The sequence below is a fragment of the Etheostoma cragini genome, chromosome 19, assembly GCF_013103735.1.
Source record: "Etheostoma cragini isolate CJK2018 chromosome 19, CSU_Ecrag_1.0, whole genome shotgun sequence".
NCBI classification, from domain to species: Eukaryota; Metazoa; Chordata; class Actinopteri; order Perciformes; family Percidae; genus Etheostoma; species Etheostoma cragini.
The window spans coordinates 10,562,018-10,583,492 of record NC_048425.1 but is presented as its reverse complement, the minus strand read 5'-3'; the positions used below and the strand labels follow the sequence as shown (position 1 = coordinate 10,583,492).

Genomic DNA, 21,475 nt, shown 5'->3' with positions numbered 1-21,475 from the left:
CAAAACACTTAAGTGTGACAAACATGCAAAGGAACAGGAAATGAGGAAGGGGGCAAACACTTTTTCCCACCACTGTATGTATAAAGTTCTTGTATGTAAAAGAACCCTCGTTTCTCCGTGCAAAGGAAGAAACCGATACACATCTCTGACGTCCACTTCTCAGATTGGGCTACGTACTTCTGAGGAAGCTCACACTCCATCCTCGAGGAAGTGTCAAAGGTCTCCTTTTCATTGGCTTGGACTTCCAATGAAATACAGATGCTGCACCAGTGTTCATTTGCTTATCATTTCAACAAGGAAGTATGCACCGGAGATTATGTAACAATTGATTTATTCATGCATATACACTCTCTAATCAACACCCTTCAATATGACTTCATTTGAAATTGAGTTTTTCAGTTTTCATATATGCTCACAGAAAAATTATGCTAATATTAAATGCAAATTAATTCTCGGATTTTAAAGCTATAGCACGTCGTTTCTGCCGCCCTCGTGAGGAATTCTACGTAATGACAACAAAACTGTTGTTGCATCCACATAAAAAAGCCTTCCGTGATCACGCACGGGTTCAAATTTTAAATGCAAGAATATCCTTGTTTCCTGTGGATTGAAGGAGCTAAACTCAAGGAAATAGTCCAGATAACACCATCTGAGAGCAGGAAGCCAGGAGGCTGTGGGACTTTTAACCCTTGGTGTTTTTTTTACTTTTTCAGATGTTTTTGTCCCTTTTTTCAACACTTCTGATGCTTTTTTTCAATGTTCAACACTACGTAACACTAACTTATTAAAGTTAGTTTTACAGTAATTATTTTGGAATGAATGGTCACTAAACCTCATTTTTGGATAATTATACTTGATGTTTGAGTTATTAAAGCTGAAATTAGGAATTATTTTGACTAAAATTAAAGGAATGGATGTTGATGGCTAATCACAGACTGGAATATGTCAACTTTTACTCAATACTATTTGGAAACCACTTCAATTTGTTTTCAAATGCTATAAGATTGAATGAGGCACCCCGAAATGAATGAATAGAGAGATTTGTACTTGCCAAAGAGCAGTGTGGAATCAATCATGTTATTTTGGGTAGCTAAAAAGAACACTGATATGGGAAAACGGGTCAATTTGACCTGAGGACAACATGACAGTTAACTGCACAGTCCACACTGGGACCTGTAATGGAAAACAGGGTCTCCATCATTAGAACTCATCATTGGAGCTTTTGTCTTCTTTGTAACTATTTGTCTCTTAATTTACATCAGTTAGAGCCGGTGAACTCTTTAATGCTCAAAACGCTCACTTTAGCTCAGAATCTCTTACAGTTACACCTGGACCCTATTTTACTTTGTTTTTGTGTCTAAGTGACTGATGGGAACTCCAATCTTTGAGATTTTTCCAGTTTGAAGCAAGATCACTTCAGTCGGAAGACAGCAAAGTTGGACAACTTGTCCACCTTCAATTTAGGTCCACAAAAGTGCTCGTTTTGCCACTGTCAGGCTCATATTAATATTCCAAGTGTCTGATCACAATGTGGCAAGAATTCTTAAGAAAAGGTTGACCTTTCTGTGAAACAGTAAGATCCTTTTTATTTAAACATAGCAAAACTGCATTCACTAAAGCCACCGGGCTCCACGTGAATAAACAGTCATTTAATCAATGTGAAATACAGTTCCAGACACAAAATAAAACTATGAAAGGCTGTTTTGTTCCACTTGCCACTTTTTCAAAGTCACAGCTTTAGGTTTTGGTTTGAATAAACACATAGTTTGCATGTGAAAATATGCTGGCTCTATACACGCTATACTAAAAAAGGTTCTATGTCTTCGTAAAATGTTGTTAGACACTTCAGAGAAGTGGTAAAAGTTGCACTTTTAGTGGATGAAATTGATGATGAACATTTGCCCTACAGGGTTACATAATACTGTACCAGTTTAAAATTTTGTTGTTCCCCCTTACCCGTCTGTCATTTACACAAAAAAACTTAGGAAAATGGGGTCCAGGTTGAAAAAAAAAGTATGTTTTCATAGATAGAAGGCTGTTGGATATCCATCATGTTGTTGTTTGCCAGCATTACACTTTCTCCAGAAAAGTCAACTTTGATCAAGTTGTTGTTTGTGGAGATGTAATTAAAGCCTGGTAAAGCAGTGAGAATACTGTGAATGTATTGCCTGATCAACCCATAACCTTTGTTTGGGTTTTTCTAACCACATCGCTACATCACTTCTGTGATTTCTTTGCTCATAAGCTATTTGCGGTTTACCCACACAGAAAGACAACAGGTTCCTGTGATCCTCTGAATGTCTCAGTGGTGGAGTTACATGGGTTCCTTGCAACAGAATGAGGACATCCTGCAGGAAACCACCAACACACAGACACAGAGAGAGAGCCCCGGCTCTTCAATAGACACATGAGCAAACTCTACCTATGTATAGAAAGGTCTCTTCTTTTACTGACGACCACACAACCTCAGAATGTGAATGTATTTACATAAAAGTATAGATTTTCTGTGAAAAGCTGCCATCAGACAAAAAATGCTAAGCAGAAAACAAGGGGTCAGAAAATGTATTGTCCTAGTTTTTTCACTGAATTTCACACACATCTGCACTAACATTGATAGTTCAGGGGCATCTTGTAAATCTCTTTCAGAGTGAGTTACTAAACTCATACACAATACAATGTATTGAAACACTATTTTTCAGGGGGGGTAACACCAGAGGCCCCAAAACACAATATCAAAATACTTGTGTCAGGATATTATTGTAATTTTAAACATATTGCAATATGTCACTTTCCCAACTTCTAATTTTTCCCCAATTCAAATGATTTGCCCAATCGGAAACTTCGTCAACATCTGTTTTATGTATAAAGATACCTTTCTCTTTGTTCACTTCATTTCAATTTCATTGCTGCAAAATGGGATTGTCAAGCAGACAAACTGACCAACACACATAACAGATCGATCCTTGGAGTGTGTATCAATACAGTTGCCATGAAAAATATTGCAATACTAGGCTGTCCCCCCCCCCCCACACTTCATGGTGGACTACGCCTATGCATTTAAAATAGCAGTACAAAAGTGAACAGGGACTCCATAATACAGTTGGAAATATTTTATTCATGCAGGTCATCTTTCAAAACAGCAATACAATGTGAAGTACTGTAAATATTTCATGTCCATCAAAATTGTGTAAAATAAGTTTGTTTTAATTTAATTGTTGGTTAATTGACTTCATGTGTCATATGGGTTTAAAAATGTATGTCTTTGAGACAGTGTAGATTTGACTAATCCATTCAAATTCTTAACTCTCGTTTCACTTTGAACAAAGCTAGGTATTCTGGAAGCTTCTCTTAATTTCCAATTACTAAAAATACATTTTCCGAGATGTCTACTACTGTCATCACACCCTGCTGGATTACCATAGTCCAAAATCAATTCGCTGTCCACTACACACACTGCTTATTTCTCAGCAAACTTACCGATTCAAAGAGTAGATTTAAAGATGAATGGATCTGTGTACAATGAGTGAAAAACAGTTAGCTAGCAAATACTCCAGGGGTCTGTATCAGGAAGCAGGTTCAATGAAAACTCTGAAATGAGGGAAACTCTGGGCTTTCTTTTTCAGAATGGGGGGTTAATCAAACCTGAGAGGGGTAACTCCAGCCAGTTTCAGAAAGAGAAGTTGCATAATCTCAGAGTCAGTTACTATGGTAACTGAGCCTGTGAACCTAACCTGGTCCGGAGCCGGTTTTCTTTCAGTTTCTCAGTCTCCTCCCTCTGACACAGCAATCTTTCATTTCCTAATTAATTAATTCAGTATCAGGCAGATTTAAGCGCGGTTTATCTGCAGGAATAAAAAAACATGGTTTATTAACCATTTGTTAGGCATATATACTATACTTCTTTTTCTGGAAACACGGCATTTCCTTTAGTCAACAATCCCGTTGAAGAAGCTGTATTACTTTGCAGGGAGTTAAACGCACATCGGGAGATGATATTAATGCCCCAACTACAGATGTATTTTCATTGTCAGATAACTACCTGTTGAGCAGTATCGTTTTTCTTCCCAGTGTATCAGTTATGCAGCCTACCTAACCTTATCCGTCCCTGTATCACTAACGTCACCCACTCTACATCCCAGCAGATTCTTATTTTTTGCAAACGGCAGTTTCTTTACATTGTTTAAGCAACAAATTTTAATAAAGACATTGTAAAACTTTGCATTGTTCAAACTCTCTGTATGTGCGCATGAGTGTTTTCTGCCTGTCAGTGCTCAATATGAGTTGAGAATGCTCAGATTGACAGTTTAAAGCATAACGTGTCATACTGAAATTTGTGATGTCCATAAAATAAACTTTTTACAATTAACAATTTGTTTGTAATTAACAATTACAAACACAAGATGGAAATATTTTCAAAAAACTTTTAACTATCTATAATTGTTTGATAACTAAGCTCAAAACCCCATTCAACTGTCAACCTTTGTGTTTGATTGCTAACTTGAAGCCAGCGGTGAATCGTGACTCCATTCACGCTGACTTTTTATGTTTTTTATTAACTTTGAGTAAACCTACTCAAGAGTTGACTAAACCAACTAAAATCTGCTGTTCTGGAAGCCGTTATTTAAAAGCTATTGCCTGTTCTGAAACTCCGTTTCCCATCTCAGGTTAAACCAACTGAAAGTTCAGGGTTAGACTCCAAGTTTGTTAAACAACCTTCCTGAAACAGAACCAGGGCAACAAACCTCTGTAGTTAATAGTAAACTAACATTTACCTAGAGAAGTTCAATGTGACCATGTGCTGTCTGCAGTACTTTCTACTTCAGTAGTCCTTAAAGCCCTTGACTTACCTGTTGACTCTGAAGGTCTCCAGCAGCCTCTGATGTCATCTTCCCCCAGATTCAAGGTAAACTAGTCTCACCTATGAGCTCAGCTGGTGGGAGTATGGCTGGAGTGTGTTACACCCTTCTTCACTTATGCTCAAATGTGAACATGTTCCAAATTTGGGCTCTGAAGGGGACAAGCTAAAAAAAGGTGCGCTGATGAATTATGACCAGAGAGATTTAATCAGCGTGGCGACTTGAACTAATTTGTTACACGTGACTTCATTAAACGGATAATCATTAAGTATGGAACATGCTTAATTTTTCGAAGATTTAAGTGGTGACACAGATGGTGTTTTAGCGCGGGGTCATGATTTTGGGCACATGTGAACAACATTACTGCACAAATCCGTTTATTAAAAACAAGTTCGACAATGGACAGGTACATGTGAACGCTCTGCGGTGACCGTCCTATTAACTGTTACTTTCTACATGTGTTAAACCCATACGTCTTAGTTTAACTTTTCACAGCACCGCCACATTGAGGTTTGGTTTGCGATGGGAATGCGTAACATGATGGAACCAACGTGCATATTAGATTTAATACTAAACATGATTCAGTTCAGTTAAATCTACAGTCACAAGTATCGCCTAGAGACTACTGAAATTCTTCAGCTTTCTAAAGGTCACACACACAACATCAGAATACTAATTTTGTTCAACGTAAAAGTACAAATAAAAAAAACCGCCTAATTCAGACGTCAAGCATTAAAAAAAAAAAAATACTACAGCACAATGACAAACTAAAACAATCAGGGGGTGGGGGAAAACGAGTAAAAAGATTTCCCAAAATAAAAACAAAAACAGACGAGGACGTCGGCAATTCAGTTCCTCCTGTGAGCGTCGCAGGTGAACGTAACGCGCTCAGCCACAGACAGGAAGAGGATAGTGTCACGTGCATCAGGAGGCGGCGAGCGGCGACGCAGTCGGACGACGATCCTGAAAAAAGAGCAAATGACACAAATGAACTGTCTGCAACTGCTGACACAAAGCACGTTGCTCCATCTTAACTGTGTACATGTAGAGTTCTGTATCTCGGGTGATTCTTTAGTAACAGAGATCCCAGACCGAATGGTCTTGTTTGTCGCATTACTCCTCACATTGAAAACTAATATTAGCTGAAGTCCAGGTTTGTGCAAAGGCGTGCATTACCAACAAATGCACAACTTGTTTATTGGCACTTTGTACGCACCCAACCCTTGTTTTTCCCCACAAGATCTGGGGCGTACAGGATAAGTCACAAGCTGCCTCTGCCTTTAAAAGGGACGCATTTCAAATAAAGATATGAACACCAGTCTACCTCAGACCTATTCTCACCTTCACATGCCAGGGCCTTGCTTAATAAGCGTAGCGTGCAGGCGGTGGCGGAGGCAGCCGTTCTGCGTAGGGGTCCCTGGCGCGTGGAACTCCGTATGCCGGGACCCGGGAAACCGGGGAGAGTCGAGAGCGCTCGTAGGAGTAGCCATTACTGGCAGGGGGCATAGGCGCGCTAGGCGCTCTCCGGAGGGGACTGCGATCTCGGGCATAGTACGAGGACGGAGGAGGTGGGAGAGGACGACGCTCGTAGGGATCAAGCGACGAGGTCATAAGGCGGTCTCGGACGACGGCTGAGGGCGGAGGGGGAGGAGGAGGGGCGCCAGCACGTTGATCCTCATAGGCCATGCCATACGGACGGGCTCTGTACTTCTCATAGTAATCTACCACGCCGTATCTCTCCCTTTCACCCTCGTAGGGTCGTTCAGGATAAACGGATCGTCGGGGGGGAGGGGGTGGCAGCGGAGGAGCAGGGTAACCTGGGGGTAAATGGCTGAGGCGGCCTCTCATGTAGCTCGGTGGGGGGGGGAGGTCGTGCCTCTCTCCCGGGTAACGAGGGGGCCAATAGCCACCCCTGTCTGGGGGAGGAGGAGGGTAGTCGTCCCGTTCGTCATGTCTGGGACGGCTCTTAGAAATCTGAACATGGATACGTTTGCCTAAATACAAACATAGACACAAAAGGGGAGAAAAAAAGTTAAATAATTTGGTGTAACTAAATCGTGTCACAACCACATCTTTATTTGTTTTACATAATAGCCCTTCCTTACCTTGAAATTCTGAGTTGTCCAGTCCTTTAATGGCATCCATGGCCTCTTCAGAGTTAGACATGTGTACAAAAGCAAAATTCTTGACGACAGCACACTCCGTGACGGAGCCATACTCTTCAAAAAGAGCTCGGAGCTCGTCGTCCGCTCCCTTTTCTACATTAGCTACATGCAGTTTGACTGCGCCCTGGTTCTTCCCGTGGCTTGCCTCAACGTTGATTGGTGTGCCGTGAAGCTTGTACAGGTGCAGATTCTTAATGGCTTTGGTGGCATCCTTGCGGTCATCCATGTGGACAAAGGCGTAGTTCTTGATAATGGCACATTCTGTGACAGTGCCGTACTCAGTAAAGAGTGCCTTGATTTCCTCCTGGTCTGCTTCTCGAGGCAGATTTCCCACAAATATCTTCACCATTGTTAAAGATCTATTTCAGAGCAAATGACAGAAAAAAAAGGGAATGTGTATGACATAAGATGAGACACACCAAAAAAAACTAGTTAAAATGAACACCGTTTATTCTTAGTCATTCGGTGTTATACCATAAAAAAGAAGTATGCCTAAATCATTTTCTATGGTACTAGCTATCTTCTCCCAGTGATCCCGTTCAATGCAAAATGGCTGGCGTCAGTCTGAAAAACGCAGCAAGTCAACTAGCTAGCTTTAATTGACTATTTTACACCAGTTACCTTTACGTTGCTTATTTCAATATCGAAACGTTTCTATGCTTATTTTTGCTATAACGCACTGAGGATTATTACCTATATTTAAACAATTTCTTGTATTGGTTTTGCAAGGTGGCTAGTGCTAGCTAGCCGCTAGCTACAGTTAGCTTAAGCCACGCTATTACACAAAGCCCCGCTGTGAAGCAGCGAGCCGGCTAACCGCCATTAAAACGTCAACTAACAACGGTAGTAAACATTTCATCAGTATTAAATGCTGATAAATAGTAAATATGAAGACACAGGTGTGTACATTTTGGTTACCTTTTTTTGTTTTTGTTTTTTTTAACCAGGCGTCCTCTACAAAGTACTCAAAACCTTCTTGAAAGCTGTTCTTTAGCCGAATGGCGGACGCTGACTTCCGTTTGCATTTTTTCTCGCTTGCCTTTTCTTCTTCTGTCTATCATCGGTTATTTTGTCCCGGATCACAGCCACAACGCCACCCACTGTCCAGGAGGGTGTTCTGTTTGTACATGGATAAATACAATTTCATTTAAACCGTTTACGGTTTTCCAAATCTAAATTCAAAACAGGTAAGTCCCGGTAATGTGAGACTATTTTTTTTTTTTTATTCGAAAACACATCATTACAGTCACGTACAAAACAACATACACAGAACAACTAACATACAATATTACATCATGATCAGATACACAGCTTACAGGGGTACAGCCACAGTCTCAATAGGCTTAGGTGGACAGGCTGGTAGGCGGAAAAAAAAGAAAAGAAAACAAACCTTATTAATAAATATTCATATAGAACCAGAGTTCTTAGTTTTTTTTAGTAGGGCCCACTTAATTGAATCAATGCTATTTCTAAGCTCAGTCATAAAACCAGAAAAGAATGGGTTAGAACCACTGAATTTGCTCCTATGGATGTGGTATTTAGCATTTAAAATCAAATATTTATAGTGAGGTGTCTACCGTTCATATTCAGCTTCAAAGTCAAACATACCACAGAACTCTGACCAGAATGTTACTGTATGGGGACAACTCCAGAAAAGATGTGACACGTTTTCATCAGTGCTATTACACAACGAGCAGTCAGACTCAACATCCTGTTTGTTTGTATCTGTTAAGGAAGGATTTTGCTGGGTAAAACCTGTGTAGTAGTTAAAAAAAAACTTCTCTCACATTATTAGTAACAAGGTATTTAAATGACCACACTTTCTTCTAAGAAATAGTCTCTACTATACCATTCTAGTATGGAATAACATAGGGAATAGTACCAATGTCAGTCTGGAATAAAGGTCTAATTTCCCTATTAATACTGTGATTGAGAAGCACGAACCCACCCACAGTAGTATCAGTGAATTTAATTAGATTTGATCAGAAGTGAAATAATCTAAATCAGACCAAAATTTCAATATAGCTCCACATTGAAAGAAAAAATGAATCTAAGTTTCCATCAGTGCATCCACAAAAAGAACAGGAGCTATTAACATCCATATATTTAGATATTACAGAATTTAGTGAATACATTTTGTGTCAATTTATTTGTATATATTTATAAATTTATTTGACTTAGTTAGAAATACAAAATGTATACTATGAGGTAAAAAGCCACGTGTGTTTCCATTTTTATATCTTCCAAATGTGACTTAAATTAAGACTTTCCTCTTTGAATCATTTTGTTTTTACTTTGCAAAATGTAACGGATAAATATGTTATTACCTCTGCTCGCAATCATGCATCTATCCATGCGCACCCGGTTCGTGAACGTATCATGGATGAATTAAGGGAACATCAGCTATTCTCTCCGCGTACCACTAGAGGGAGCACGCGGACTACCAGTGGTACTTGTACCGCAGTTTGAGAACCAATGGGAGCCGTAGCTACTACGTCATGGTGTTTTGGTCTGGCTTGGCTGAAATCCCCTTCCATATATATCCTGAGAGGTTAGGGCCATGGAAAAACCCTATCCCGAAAAAAAAAAAAGGGATTCAGGCTGAATCTCATTTCTTTCCCGAATTTGTACTTGAAAGCAGCATTGCACTGGGGAGTAGAAAGAAAACAAGTTGGAAATACCGGTCGATGCTGCTCTTATCTTTCTGAGCAGCTGCACCGTTATAAATCAGCTCTTTGCTTATAGAATACTCTACATTTGATCCAGATTTTCTGTAAACGGAGAAAAAACATCTGGGCCTATTCTTCACATTAAAAACGAGTCTGGTAGCCTAATAATAACCCAGTCTCGTATTTATTAATCAGTTTGGCCACTTTTCACTTTTTAATCCATGTAGGTACCTGCCACTAAAGGAATGCAAGTTAGTTGGTTTTACGAGAAATAGGGACAGTAACTATAGTAACTGTCACTATTTCTCGTAATCCACCGTCCTGGGTTAATGTGTAGCCCAACACATTTTATAGCAGGGCTTGGTTTCTTATTATTATGGTGGTTATATGCTACCAAGATCAATCTTCAGGCCGAAATCAAGTCCCCGGCGGATCGGGCTGGGTTCACCCCTAGACTGATAATACGGATTCATGTTAATAAATAGTCTATGGGTTTACCCAGTCTAGGTATATGCTGCTGGGTCTGGGCATGGGTCTATGGCATGGATGTATTTAAAGTCAGGAGGAATTTGAAACCATGCAGAGAGCGACTTCCTTTCTGTTTCAAGTTGCATCAGCAGGGACTTTTCGTGTCTTTAATGCTGCGTTCAGGCGCACGTAAGAAAATGAATATTACGATTTTCCCAAAAGCAGTCTGAACCCCAAGTATGTTCAGCTTAGAATGATACAAAACAGAAAAATCAGCAAATAATCATATTTCAGGAGTATGAAACGGAATGAATTGTGGCCAGTTAGCTTGATAAAAGACTCATTCATAAGCCTAATTGTAGTTGATGAATTAACTGGTAATTAGCCAAACAATTAATAGTTTCAGCACTAATGGAGCCTATGATATGGCATTTGGCATTTAATAGTTTTCGGTTATTCTTCATCAAAAATATGTGTAAATTCAGAGTGCTCCAATGAACTTGTATTTGTGTGTAAATAGCAACTTGACTAGACTGACAAAGTACTACTAAGATTCGTATCCCAATTCGCAGCCATTGGTTTTTCCCAGATTTGTACTTGAAGGCCGCATTGCACTGGGTCTCCTAGGAGTGACGAAACTCCAGAGAGTAGAAAGAAAACAAGTTGCAAAGACCGCTCGATCCTATTGTTATCTTTCTGAGCAGCAGCACCGTTACTAAGTCAGCTCGTGCTTAGAATACACTACATGTAATCTAGCTTTTCTGTATCCGGGCCTAGATATTTCTTCAAATTAAAAACGTCAACGTTCGGGTAAGTCACATACACAAATTAATGTATTTAACTTTACTCTTGCCTTGACTGCTGAACCGCCTCACTGGACTCCTAATACGTTTTCTTCTTTCCCAACAGCATTTCATCGCTGAAAGTCAATCGATTAATCTAGCTCTTTCATCAGGAGCTTTTATTTGATTTTTTGTTCATGATGAATGTGTCCCAGACAATGGAGACAGAGGAGGACCTCCTGACTCGTCTCCATGTCAAACTGTACCACCCTCAGCAGAGCTGTAAGGGCCTTTTCGGGCTGCTTCCTCTGGGGAACAGCAGCAAACACTCCGCAGATGAGCCTCTCAGGCTGGGACGCGACCCCCAGTCCTGCACCTTCACCCTGCTCGACAGCCGGGTGTCCCGCAAGCAGCTGGCCCTCCATGCCTACCGCACAGCCCAGAGCCCAGACCTGCTGTTCACCGTCCAGAACCTGAGCCAGAGGGGACGGCTGTCGGTGAACAGCTCGGCGCTGGACTACCTGGAAAGGATGGATCTCCCGGATAAGGCCCATATCCGGTTCGGAGAGTATGAGATTCTGATCACCCGTGAGTCTGGCGAGGCCAAGGGGAGCTTCGAGGTGGACTTTGAGGTGCTGACAGTGCCTCCGTCCAGAGAGACATGCATGTGGGTGCCTAGTATGTCACCTGTCATGGAAACAGGCTCAAGTGGGACGAATAGACCTAGTCTTCCAGGTGATCTCAGAGTAGGCCTCCTTGGCCCCCTTGAGACCGATGAGACTCTCGTGTATAATTCCTGATGTGACTTTGTTATTGACTTGTATTTGATGAACTACAAATGACTGTGTAGGTGTTACATTAGAGTTAAAGCGGACCAGTACTGGATTCCTCCTTGTAATGTGAAATCATGGTATTCATATTTAGGTATTATTTTGCACAATGCTACTCTATTACTCCATGTAAGTTACAGAGCTGTGATCTTATTATTATTATCTGCTACTTATAAAATAATTTTGTTTCCCCATTTTCAACTTGAGCACATTAAAGTGTCTGTTTTTTGGTAAATACTGTTTCATCAGCCATTTTATCCTTTTTATCTTCAGAAACAGGTTTGTCCATATTTGCTTGAGATAAAGTCGCTTCATCTTTCAGAGTGAGCTCAGTCTACCGTGATAGACAAAGCAACAAAAATACCCAATGTGTACGCCTCTCTTGGCATCAAATTCTTGGAAAGTTTTGCACTTTCTGTTTCACTCTCTGGTGGAAGATGGAAGTATTCTACTTACTTACAGCAAGTAGGCTTTAAACTACAATAACTTAAGTTTTTAAATACAGTTTTGACCGGGTTTATGCTACTTGTATGCCACTTTCTACTTCTACCCCCCTTCTTTTCGGAGTTAAATATTGTAACTTTTAACTCCACTACATTTACTTAACAGCTAAGGTTACTAGTTACTTTGCAGATATAGATCAACCACACAAAAATATGAATCCTAGGTATAAAAAAATATACATAAACTAATCAATTATAATTGTTTTATTATTTTGTATGTATATTTTGATGCTGGTACTTTTGTACTTCAGTAGGAGTGCAGGACTTTTACTAAAGTATGTTAACATTGTAGTATTGCTACTTTTACTCCAGTGAAAGATGTGAATACTTCTTCTAACAGTGATTACAAGTTAAAGTTCTACATCCAAAACTTCACTTATGAACAGGATCATTAGAAAAATCCATTTCTAATGCATGTGCCCTGTTATATTAGTGTATAATATACATGGTAGGATTGTTATAAAACACAACAGGTTAATCACCTGGTAGAGTGCGGGCCCATATAGAGTCATCATCCCCCCCTCCCCTTTCATGTCTTTAGCTGTCCTCTTTAAAATGCCCAAGGAATAATCTTAAAGAAATTAAAATGTGCAATGTTTCAATCTGAAATGTAATGGAATAAGGTTACATAAAATGTAAACACTAAAAGTATCTTGACATTGTACTTAAAAGAAAACTTTCCACCACTCATATCAGAGCAAATGTGGAGACATACTGGTTTTCTACTCAGCATGACATTATCAGACCAAAAACAACTAGTACAAAGAAGCTGGTGCTATGAAGATATAACACTATTGTTTTTAATAAATCTAAGACCAGCGTCCAGTCGGTTTGGTGAATCCTAATCTTATCCTATTCAATATACAAGCAGGCAACGCAATGTGAAATCTTGATGTAGTCATTTAAGCGGAACAGCAGTGTTATTGCCGTTGTTAACTGGCTTCAGGAAGTACCAAAGCCATGAAGGTTTGCAACAGCGTGGTGTTTGTGATGCAGACGGCACCACCTCCGGTCATCAACACTCTGATGACACCCTAAACAACACTCAGGATTTCCCTAACAAGAGTCAGACAAGAAGGGGGGGACTTACAGAAAAGGCCATTTAAACTCCGTGACTTCAATGAGCAAACAAAACTTCCAAAAGGGGAACAGAGAACTTGACACTCCTCACTCTTTGGCAGATCTGGGGAGGAGTTCCTTTCAAATTTCTCACTTCAAAAACCAGAATGTTGTTAGCCACTGCTGAAAAGGGGACATTGTCAAATCTTATTATTCAAGTGGCAGCTTGTGTGATACAAGCACACTGTACTGCCACTTAAGGACATCCACTGTTTTTGTAGACGTAACAGCAGAATTTTAGTAAAAACTGGATTTTTTTGGTACCACATTGTCTTTTTGTAAATCCTGTCTTAGGGTTTGCTCATGCACTCATATAGAAGCGGTCACGGGTTCGACACCGCCCTGTGGCTCTTTAATGCATGTCATTCCCCCCCTCTTCCCTTTTATGTCTTATGCTGTCAGCTATATCTATCTATCTATCTATAAATAAATATATAAAAAGGTCTGAAATGATCCCAGAAATATAAACAGTAAAGTGTCTTTGTATAATGCATAGTAGTCATCGTTTGATTGATGACAGCTAAGACACCGGTTCCGATTTTGAGAAAAAACAAAAAATATTTTATTTAGTCAGGTTTAAACTTTTCAAACTGAAACAAAATACAGAAATCTATGTCCATATTACAAATTTAAAAATTACATTTTTATTAAAAAGTGCAACAAACATCTGTATGCAAGTAGGCTATAGTGCAATATAATAGGCTTACATAATGCAATGGTTTCAAGAGTTATTTCAGACCATATGGACAGTACCAAAGTAAGATGGAGAGGGGTGGTCAGACCACTGGATCCTTTAGGGATCCCTTTTCTATCATTGAGTAAACAGACAACCCCTGACAGAGTGACATTTTCTGGATATTTCAACTTACATCCAATGCATAATAACAGCACAGAACTGAACGAAACTGTTGATTTGACCCAAACAGTGAGCATAATAACTGCTGAACATTCGTGTAAAACAAGAAATTCCAATGCACTTTCCCAATATTTTAAGTCTGCATTGTGTATAGTTTAAGTTTTAACAATTGTATAAATTTAATAGGGTTCTTTTCTTCTTTTAAGACAAAATTCTGTGTTTTCTTCTCCCCGACACTTGGCCATTGTTTTAGTAGCTCTTTGTTTTAACTGCATTCTTCCCTGATGAATTAACAGAGAGGGAAGGCTCTGGGAAATTGATTCTGGTCCTGTTATACCTAAATTAATAATTCAAACTTCTAAACAAATAATTTCATTTAGTTTTTACAGAAAGTAATAAAATGCTGACATAAAGGCCGCCTGTATGTGTGTGTCGTTTTTAAAAAGCTGGTTTTACACCCCTTAAAAATCAAGGACTCACAAAGCCCCTGTTAAGCTGTGGCAAGACCCGGGACCCCCCGTTGGGCCGCGTAGGTTAGAAGACCCCGGTGGGTGGGACTGAAGGGGGTCTTTGTCATGTTTGACACTTTATCGAGGGTGCAAAAGTGCAGGTTTTTTCCGATGAATGGACATTCCCTCTGTCCCGCGTCAATCCACCTCCTGCGGAAACAGAAGACACTTCACTCAAAGCTCACAAAACAGATCCCGAGATCTGTTAGAGACTATACTGTAGTGAACTCACAGGGCTCTACCTGGGACTACAGGGCCATCTGATCCCTCTTGTAATGTTCAGAGACCACAAATTCATTTCAAAGACCAGTTACAGTTGGCAGAGCAGAGACGTACCTTTAGACAAAGAAACGGGGTCAGTCATTCCACTCATCACAACATTATCATATCTTTGTTACCTCATTTCTAGGCTAATGTGTTATCATAAAAAATAAAAACATTTAATTTTCCTTTGAGCTCACGTGAACATTTTGCCAAGATGCACATCTGATGCGTTAAATACAAATTTCAAGGCTTCCAACAACTTTTAAGAGAGATTTTTTTCTAATGTATGGGAACACCGCAGTATGAATGAAATAACACAAGGAGGGAGACATACGACTATTAATTGCAAGTAGCATTGTAAGTAAGTCAGCAGCATTGTGTAGTAAAGTTTGAACGATACGTACCTCTCATCTACAGGATGCCTCACACCTTCCTTCCGAGGAGGACTTACCATGAACTGGCATCTCCAGCACTGACACTAACAACCTACAAAGAGCACACATACTAAGAATACCAAGACTGCATGCAATTGGTGGTACTTACACATTTATAAAACCGTTGAAAGTAAAGACAATAATGGAAACGGACTAATGTGAACTCAATGACAGGGAAATGAAGAACGCTAATTGAGAATTAAGAACAAATGTCGCAAGACAGTAACGTGGGCCCCAGGTCAATTATTGGTCTAATTCTAGGACCACCACTAATTAACTCGACACAAGGTAGGCAATGGACAACGGTTACTGAGGAAAGAAGCAGATGTGTGTGTTTGTGTGTCAGGGACAAAGCGTTGCAGCAGAAAGACACTGAATCAAAAAAAACAAAGCGTCATTTCTGGATTTGTGGCCTTTCATTAGCTGAATCAAACATCTACTTTGAAGTGCACGCTTTTGTTTTTACACGGACAATGATTCAAGAAAGTAGTGGTGAATTTAACCCTCGTTGTTAGGGAACGTTATTTCCTCACTTTGCATCGCTCGCTCACGTGAACCATCACAAATTTGGATGGAAAGAAGATAGGGTGTCGCAAACAAAAGACCTAATGTCTCACGTGTCTTCCAGCATTTTCACAGGCATTGCAGAGGGCTGACGAAACATCACCTACCGTGTGTCGAGCAGATAACTCTAGGGTGTGAAGAATGGCGTGTTAAGAGAGAAACGCCTGAGTGATACTAGATCAGGTCTGGTCTAGGTCAGCCTGCCGAGTCGTTACCAGGCCTACCCCCAACGAGGAATAATTTGACAGTTAAAAGCGAGTTTTTGGTTTGATTTGTTTATTAAAAAGCCTTTAAATGAAAAGCAACTTGTAAAAGTAAATAAAATCATACATAATGATGCTATTGTTTCTATTTCCGCAAGAAAAGATAAAGTGTAAAAAGAACAAAATCACCCTGGAACTTTTGATATGCCTAACATGTTACGCAAATGGGACAACCTGCCACACCATGTGTTTTAGAACTAGTTTTGATCAACCAACCTTAGTGTGAGCACAGTAATGCCGTTTACAAAGACTTTGTCTCGTTTCATTTAACTGACTTCCCTTGTTATAAAATGTCACAGTTTGCCAGAGGCTGTGTTCATTTAGAAAGATTTAAGAATGGGAGATTTGGGCCATAACCACTACTGTGTCACACTGAAATAGACTAAGCACCTAAGCCAGCATCCTATTCTGCAAAACATTTTGAAGGATTTGAACAGTAACACAAGCAGAGGAACAGAAAAAAGGCATAAACAGCTCAGAAGAATACGTGAACTGTAGTTTTTAAGTACGGGGCTCCAGTAAGTCTCAGGCGAACGCAACGCAATCCACCATAGACGAGGGGGATGTATAGCGCCACGTACATCAGCAGACGACGACGATCTTGTCATATTCTAAACCTGGAAAGAGAGCACACGACATGTCAAGGAGCGCGTTTTACTCAGGATACGCGCAAGACTGATCTTTGCAGCAATATTTTAGGATTCTATCAGCCTTGCTAGGTTGTTGTATAGTGATCTCTTGGCTGGACTAGATCTGCAGGTGTTGAGAACTCTGGCTGATGGTGATCGTTTAAAGCGTGGTTCTTCCTCAACTTACGGACTGAGCTCTCAAATACATTTCCGTACATTTCTACTTTAAGATTTTAATCAATCATGCCTACTTCCTATCAATGTGATGTAACATGTCATGAGCCATCCACTCTCTGTTCTCACCTTGAATTACACTCGTGTGCCTAATAGGGCGCATATCGTGGTGGCGGCGGCGGCGGCCCTCTCTCCGAGAAGGAGTCCCTTGGGCGAGGAGCTCCGTACATCGGAGGAGCGTACATCGGAGCCCTGGACAGCGGGGACAGCCGGGACCGCTCGTAGGAGTACCCGTTACCAGCTGACGGAGGGGGCGGAGGCGGGGCTCGTCTGATGGGGCTTCTATCCCTGGTCATGTAGGACGGCGGAGGAGGGGGAGGGAGCGGACGGCGGTCGTATGGGTCAGGGGGACCCATGCCGAGACGTTCTCTAACCAGTGCAGAGGGGGGAGGAGGGGGAGGGGGGTCACTGGAACGCCTGCCATCGTAGCCTGCCATGCTGTAAGGACGGGCTCTGTATTTCTCATAGAAATCGACCATCCCGTAGGCGTCGCGCTCGCCATATCCACGTTCGGGATAGGATGCCCGTCTCGGGGGAGGGGGCGGCGGAGGCAGAGGCGCATAAGCGGACATGCGCTCTCTGTAAGGATGCTCGGGCCTCTCCCCAGGGAAGCGGGGAGGATAATAGCCTCCTCTGCCTGGCGGAGGATGTGGATACTCCTCCTCCTCTCTGGGTCTGCTTTTTGATATCTGAACATGTATGCGCTTTCCTGAGAGAGAGAAAATCATTGTCCCTCAAATCTTAAAAAAGGCAGAATACAACCGACACCCCAAAAACTTCCAAACCTTTAAAATTCGTAGTAGAATATCAAATTGACTTACCTTGAAACTCTGTGTTATCCAGGCCCTTTATGGCATCCATGGCTTCATCAGAACTGTCCATGTGTACAAAGGCGAAGTTCTTCACAATGGCGCACTCTCTGACCGTGCCATACTCTTCAAACAGGGCACGGAGCTCATCATCGAAGCCCTTTTCCACATTGGCAATGTGGAGCTTCACAGGGTGCTGGTCTTTCCCTCTGCTGGGCTCCACATTGATTGGTCTGCCATTCAGCTTATGGAGATGGAGCTCACGGATGGCTTTGGTCGCAGACTTGCGGTCTTCCATATGGACAAAAGCATAGTTTTTGTACTTCGCACATTCTGTCACGGTGCCATATTGGGTAAATAGAGCTTCAATGTCCTCCTTCTCAGTGTGCTGAGACAGGTTCCCAATGAAGATCTTGACCATTGTTGCTCCAGTGTACTCTAAACAAGGGGTAGAGACATGGTGAGGCACCATTTAGTACCAGAAAGCAACTCGTGAGAGGGCAAATAGTGAATCCATAACGTCATTATCAAGAATTAGACAGCTTGTAATCGAGACGAGACTAGGCAGATGCTAGCATGTAGACAACACGGGCGTACTGCGCAGGCGTCAACACAGAAGGTTATTTGAACCCTGGTTTAATGCCTTTTTATTAATATAGCACACTTCATTACATAGAAACGCAAGTGCTAAAACAGCATAAACACTAGAACAACGCCAACAGAAATAAGATTGCAGCATAATCAGTTCCTATGCGGCGTTGTACTGATTAAATATGATGCCAAATCTTTATAACTACCGTAATTATACACGAAAAGGTGATTCAACTTATAGCTAAGTCTTAACTTAACATTTCCCCTAATAGCTAGCTAGCTAGCTAGCTAGCTAGCTGGTAAATATTAGTGTTGGCGCTTGCGCAGTAACGTTATGCCGGCGGTGGATCGAATCCAGCGTCGAGGTGCGTTTCGGAACCAAATATGCCTTGGCCTTAACCACGGAGCGCGCGCAAATCATTTTAAGAGGAGGGAAACACTACTCGACTGGCTAAACACTTCAAGACAACACCTAGCTAACGTTACGCCAACTACGTTCGGTTTCAACATTCTAGCCTCTAGCTACCCGACAGAGCTTAACATTTACCACACCTATCAACAAGTGGCATGCGTACCTTCGTCCTTATTATTAACCTTTGCGCTAACTTTTGTTATCAGTTTAAAAGCTGCACGACTTAAAATTCCAGGGATTTAAAAACAAAACAAAAGTCAAAGAAGTTTCCGCGTTTTCACTTCCTGGTCAGAGTTCTGCTAGCAAGGACAAGGCCGTGCCAGGCTCGTTTCATTTGAATGGAGCAAGCTAAGATTATAGTTAGCTTCCATGTTAGCTATGTTGCCTCATGTGTAACGAAACCAAATACAATTCAGTTCAACCATTAATATTGTTATTGTTTGCAGGTACCGTTGATACTCGTGTAAAACTAAAGTGATATAAAAGCAACATAAACGAACAGAGAGAAACATAACATAAAAAAACCTTACTCACAGCTTGCGAACGGCGCCACAACGAAGTCGAAACTCCTCAGATACGATTCAATGGCTACCATCAAGGGGCGGGATAAAGGCGCTCAAGTATGAAACTGATTGGTGGATAGTTGTGTATCTCAAAAAGTACGGACTGTGATTGGTTAAAGCTATCAAGAAAGGCTTTACCCGGAAAAGGTTTTCCATTCATGAGATGGCCTGTCTGTTTTGTAAAAAGTTTGCTTTACACTTTCTCAAACTTTAAAATGGAATAACGAAGTTTGTGTAACATATATTTATTCTTTATTTTATTGCGTATGACTTTTTATTCTGTTATTCATTTGTATTTGATCATATAGGTTAACATGTAGGCCCATTTATCTTTTGTCAAATGTATTCATCTATCATTGGCTATATAATTAATACAAAGTTTTTGGTTGAAGGACATGAATGATGCCGATGAAATAAATAATGAAAAGTGTGTTAAATGATTATTAGAATTATTAGAAAAGTCTAAATTAGACTAATTAAATACTATAATTGCTTGGATTTTGGTTTCTGGCGATTTGAATAACAGAAGGTGAGTTTTAAAGTGAAACTCCTGTTTCATCTTAACATCGCAACTGTTTTTTGTTATTGTTCTTTCTGTTCATATGGCCACTTGGGGGCAGAGCTCTACTGCAAGCGAAGCATCTTGATTAATTGTTTTTATAAAAGACTGCTGATTTCAGCTCTAACTATGTAGCTTAATCTGTGACATAATGTAGCCCAAGAGAAAGGATAAACACTTTCTTTTTTTTTTTTTAATCTCCATGCATATCCTTTTCCAACTGAAATTAAACAGATAGGTTAGATAACAGAAAACATTGTTGGCATTTTCATTAATCACTTCCTGCGCAGAAAAACCATTTCCTGCCAGTCACCATGCTCCATGTGTAAATCTTACAATTTCATCTGGACAGAAATCTCCATGTCCCTGTTTGGTCCAAGACTGTGATGAAATAACTCTCATTTAGAGAAAAATTGAACTGGCATAGCAAAAACGTAAACCACTGTACATATTAGATTAGATTAGATTAGATTAGATGATACTTTTTTCATCCCACAGCGGGGAAGTTCCCTTGTTACAGCAGCATTTTCTACAATGAAAGCAAAACAAACAAGTACACACACAAGAAAAACAGGCAAACAATAGACAATGTGCAGAAGGTAGACTGAAGTAAAGTAAAGTGGCGTCACATAAGGTATTGTAAAGTAAAGTAAAGTGCAGTTGCCATAGTACAAGAAAACAACATTGCAGTGTAGTAAGTGACGTTAAAATTAAATTGAATATGTAATTAAAGTGATAATGCAAAATCAGGTAACCATAATAGAAGTTATATTCACCTGTGACCATTAATAATATTGAAAAAGTGAGTACTTGTTATGGAAATGTAAATACAGATAAAGATATACAGAGAGTGTGTGGATTACATGAAAAACAGGAAGAGAAACTACAACATTATCATGCAGTGCAGGTTTTGTAGAGTCTGACAGTGGCCGGGATGAACGACCTGCGGTACCTCTCTTTCTTACACCGTGGGGGGGGGGGAACTTCTGGATGTGGCAGTGGGTGGTGTTGTGAGTGAAGTCACAACACCACCCACTGCCACATCCAGAAGTTCTCCGATGACACAGCCGTTGTTGGTTGTATTTCTGAGGAGAACAATCTGGAAAACAGGACGGTCACCTGGGACTTTGTCAGCTGGTCTGGCCTCAACTAGCTTCAGCTCAACACCAGCAAGACAGGAGGAGATGATCGGACTTTCGGAGTAAAACATCCCACTTCTCACCGGTGAGCATCCAGGGATTGGACATTGATGTAGTGGAGAGCTACATATTCCTGGGTGTTCACCTGAATAATAAACTGAACTAGACTGACAACACCAAAGCACTCTACAAGAAGGGCCAGAGTCGCCTCCATCTGCTGAGGAGACTCAGGTCCTTTGGAGTGTGCAGGACTCTCC

The 21,475-nt window shown here is 40.7% G+C and overlaps 3 protein-coding genes across 5 annotated transcripts; 1 reads left to right on the top strand and 2 right to left on the bottom strand.

The window, feature by feature from the left end:
* Positions 1–5,216: 5,216 nt before the first annotated feature.
* On the bottom strand, positions 5,217–8,101 carry LOC117934814 (RNA-binding protein 4B-like). Its single transcript, XM_034856834.1, has 4 exons — positions 7,940–8,101; positions 6,962–7,380; positions 6,198–6,850; positions 5,217–5,819 (listed from the first exon to the last, which is right to left on the bottom strand). Exons 2-3 carry the CDS (start codon positions 7,368–7,370, stop codon positions 6,219–6,221), a joined length of 1,041 nt encoding a protein of 346 aa, XP_034712725.1. The 5' UTR covers positions 7,371–7,380; positions 7,940–8,101; the 3' UTR covers positions 5,217–5,819; positions 6,198–6,218.
* A 2,650-nt stretch (positions 8,102–10,751) lies between these two features.
* tifa (TRAF interacting protein with forkhead associated domain) lies at positions 10,752–12,000 on the top strand. Of its 2 annotated transcripts, XM_034856896.1 has the most exons (3): positions 10,752–10,968; positions 11,068–11,758; positions 11,794–11,997. In XM_034856896.1, exon 2 carries the CDS (start codon positions 11,138–11,140, stop codon positions 11,738–11,740), a length of 603 nt encoding a protein of 200 aa, XP_034712787.1. In that variant the 5' UTR covers positions 10,752–10,968; positions 11,068–11,137; the 3' UTR covers positions 11,741–11,758; positions 11,794–11,997. The 2 variants fall into 2 exon arrangements, with proteins under 2 accessions (XP_034712787.1, XP_034712786.1); XM_034856895.1 differs by having other exon boundaries at positions 11,068–12,000.
* Positions 12,001–14,447: 2,447 nt separating this feature from the next.
* LOC117934817 (RNA-binding protein 4B-like) lies at positions 14,448–19,579 on the bottom strand. 2 transcript variants are annotated; one of them, XR_004654574.1, is made up of 6 exons: positions 19,492–19,579; positions 17,967–18,392; positions 17,215–17,854; positions 15,426–15,507; positions 15,000–15,093; positions 14,448–14,907 (listed from the first exon to the last, which is right to left on the bottom strand). XR_004654574.1 is itself a non-coding variant. In XM_034856838.1 (4 exons), the coding sequence occupies exons 2-3, from the start codon at positions 18,373–18,375 to the stop codon at positions 17,235–17,237; spliced, it is 1,029 nt and encodes a 342-aa protein (XP_034712729.1). In that variant the 5' UTR covers positions 18,376–18,392; positions 19,492–19,579; the 3' UTR covers positions 16,781–16,899; positions 17,215–17,234. The 2 variants fall into 2 exon arrangements, 1 of the variants encoding a protein (XP_034712729.1); XM_034856838.1 differs by lacking the exons at positions 14,448–14,907; positions 15,000–15,093; positions 15,426–15,507 and adding an exon at positions 16,781–16,899.
* Positions 19,580–21,475: the final 1,896 nt, after the last annotated feature.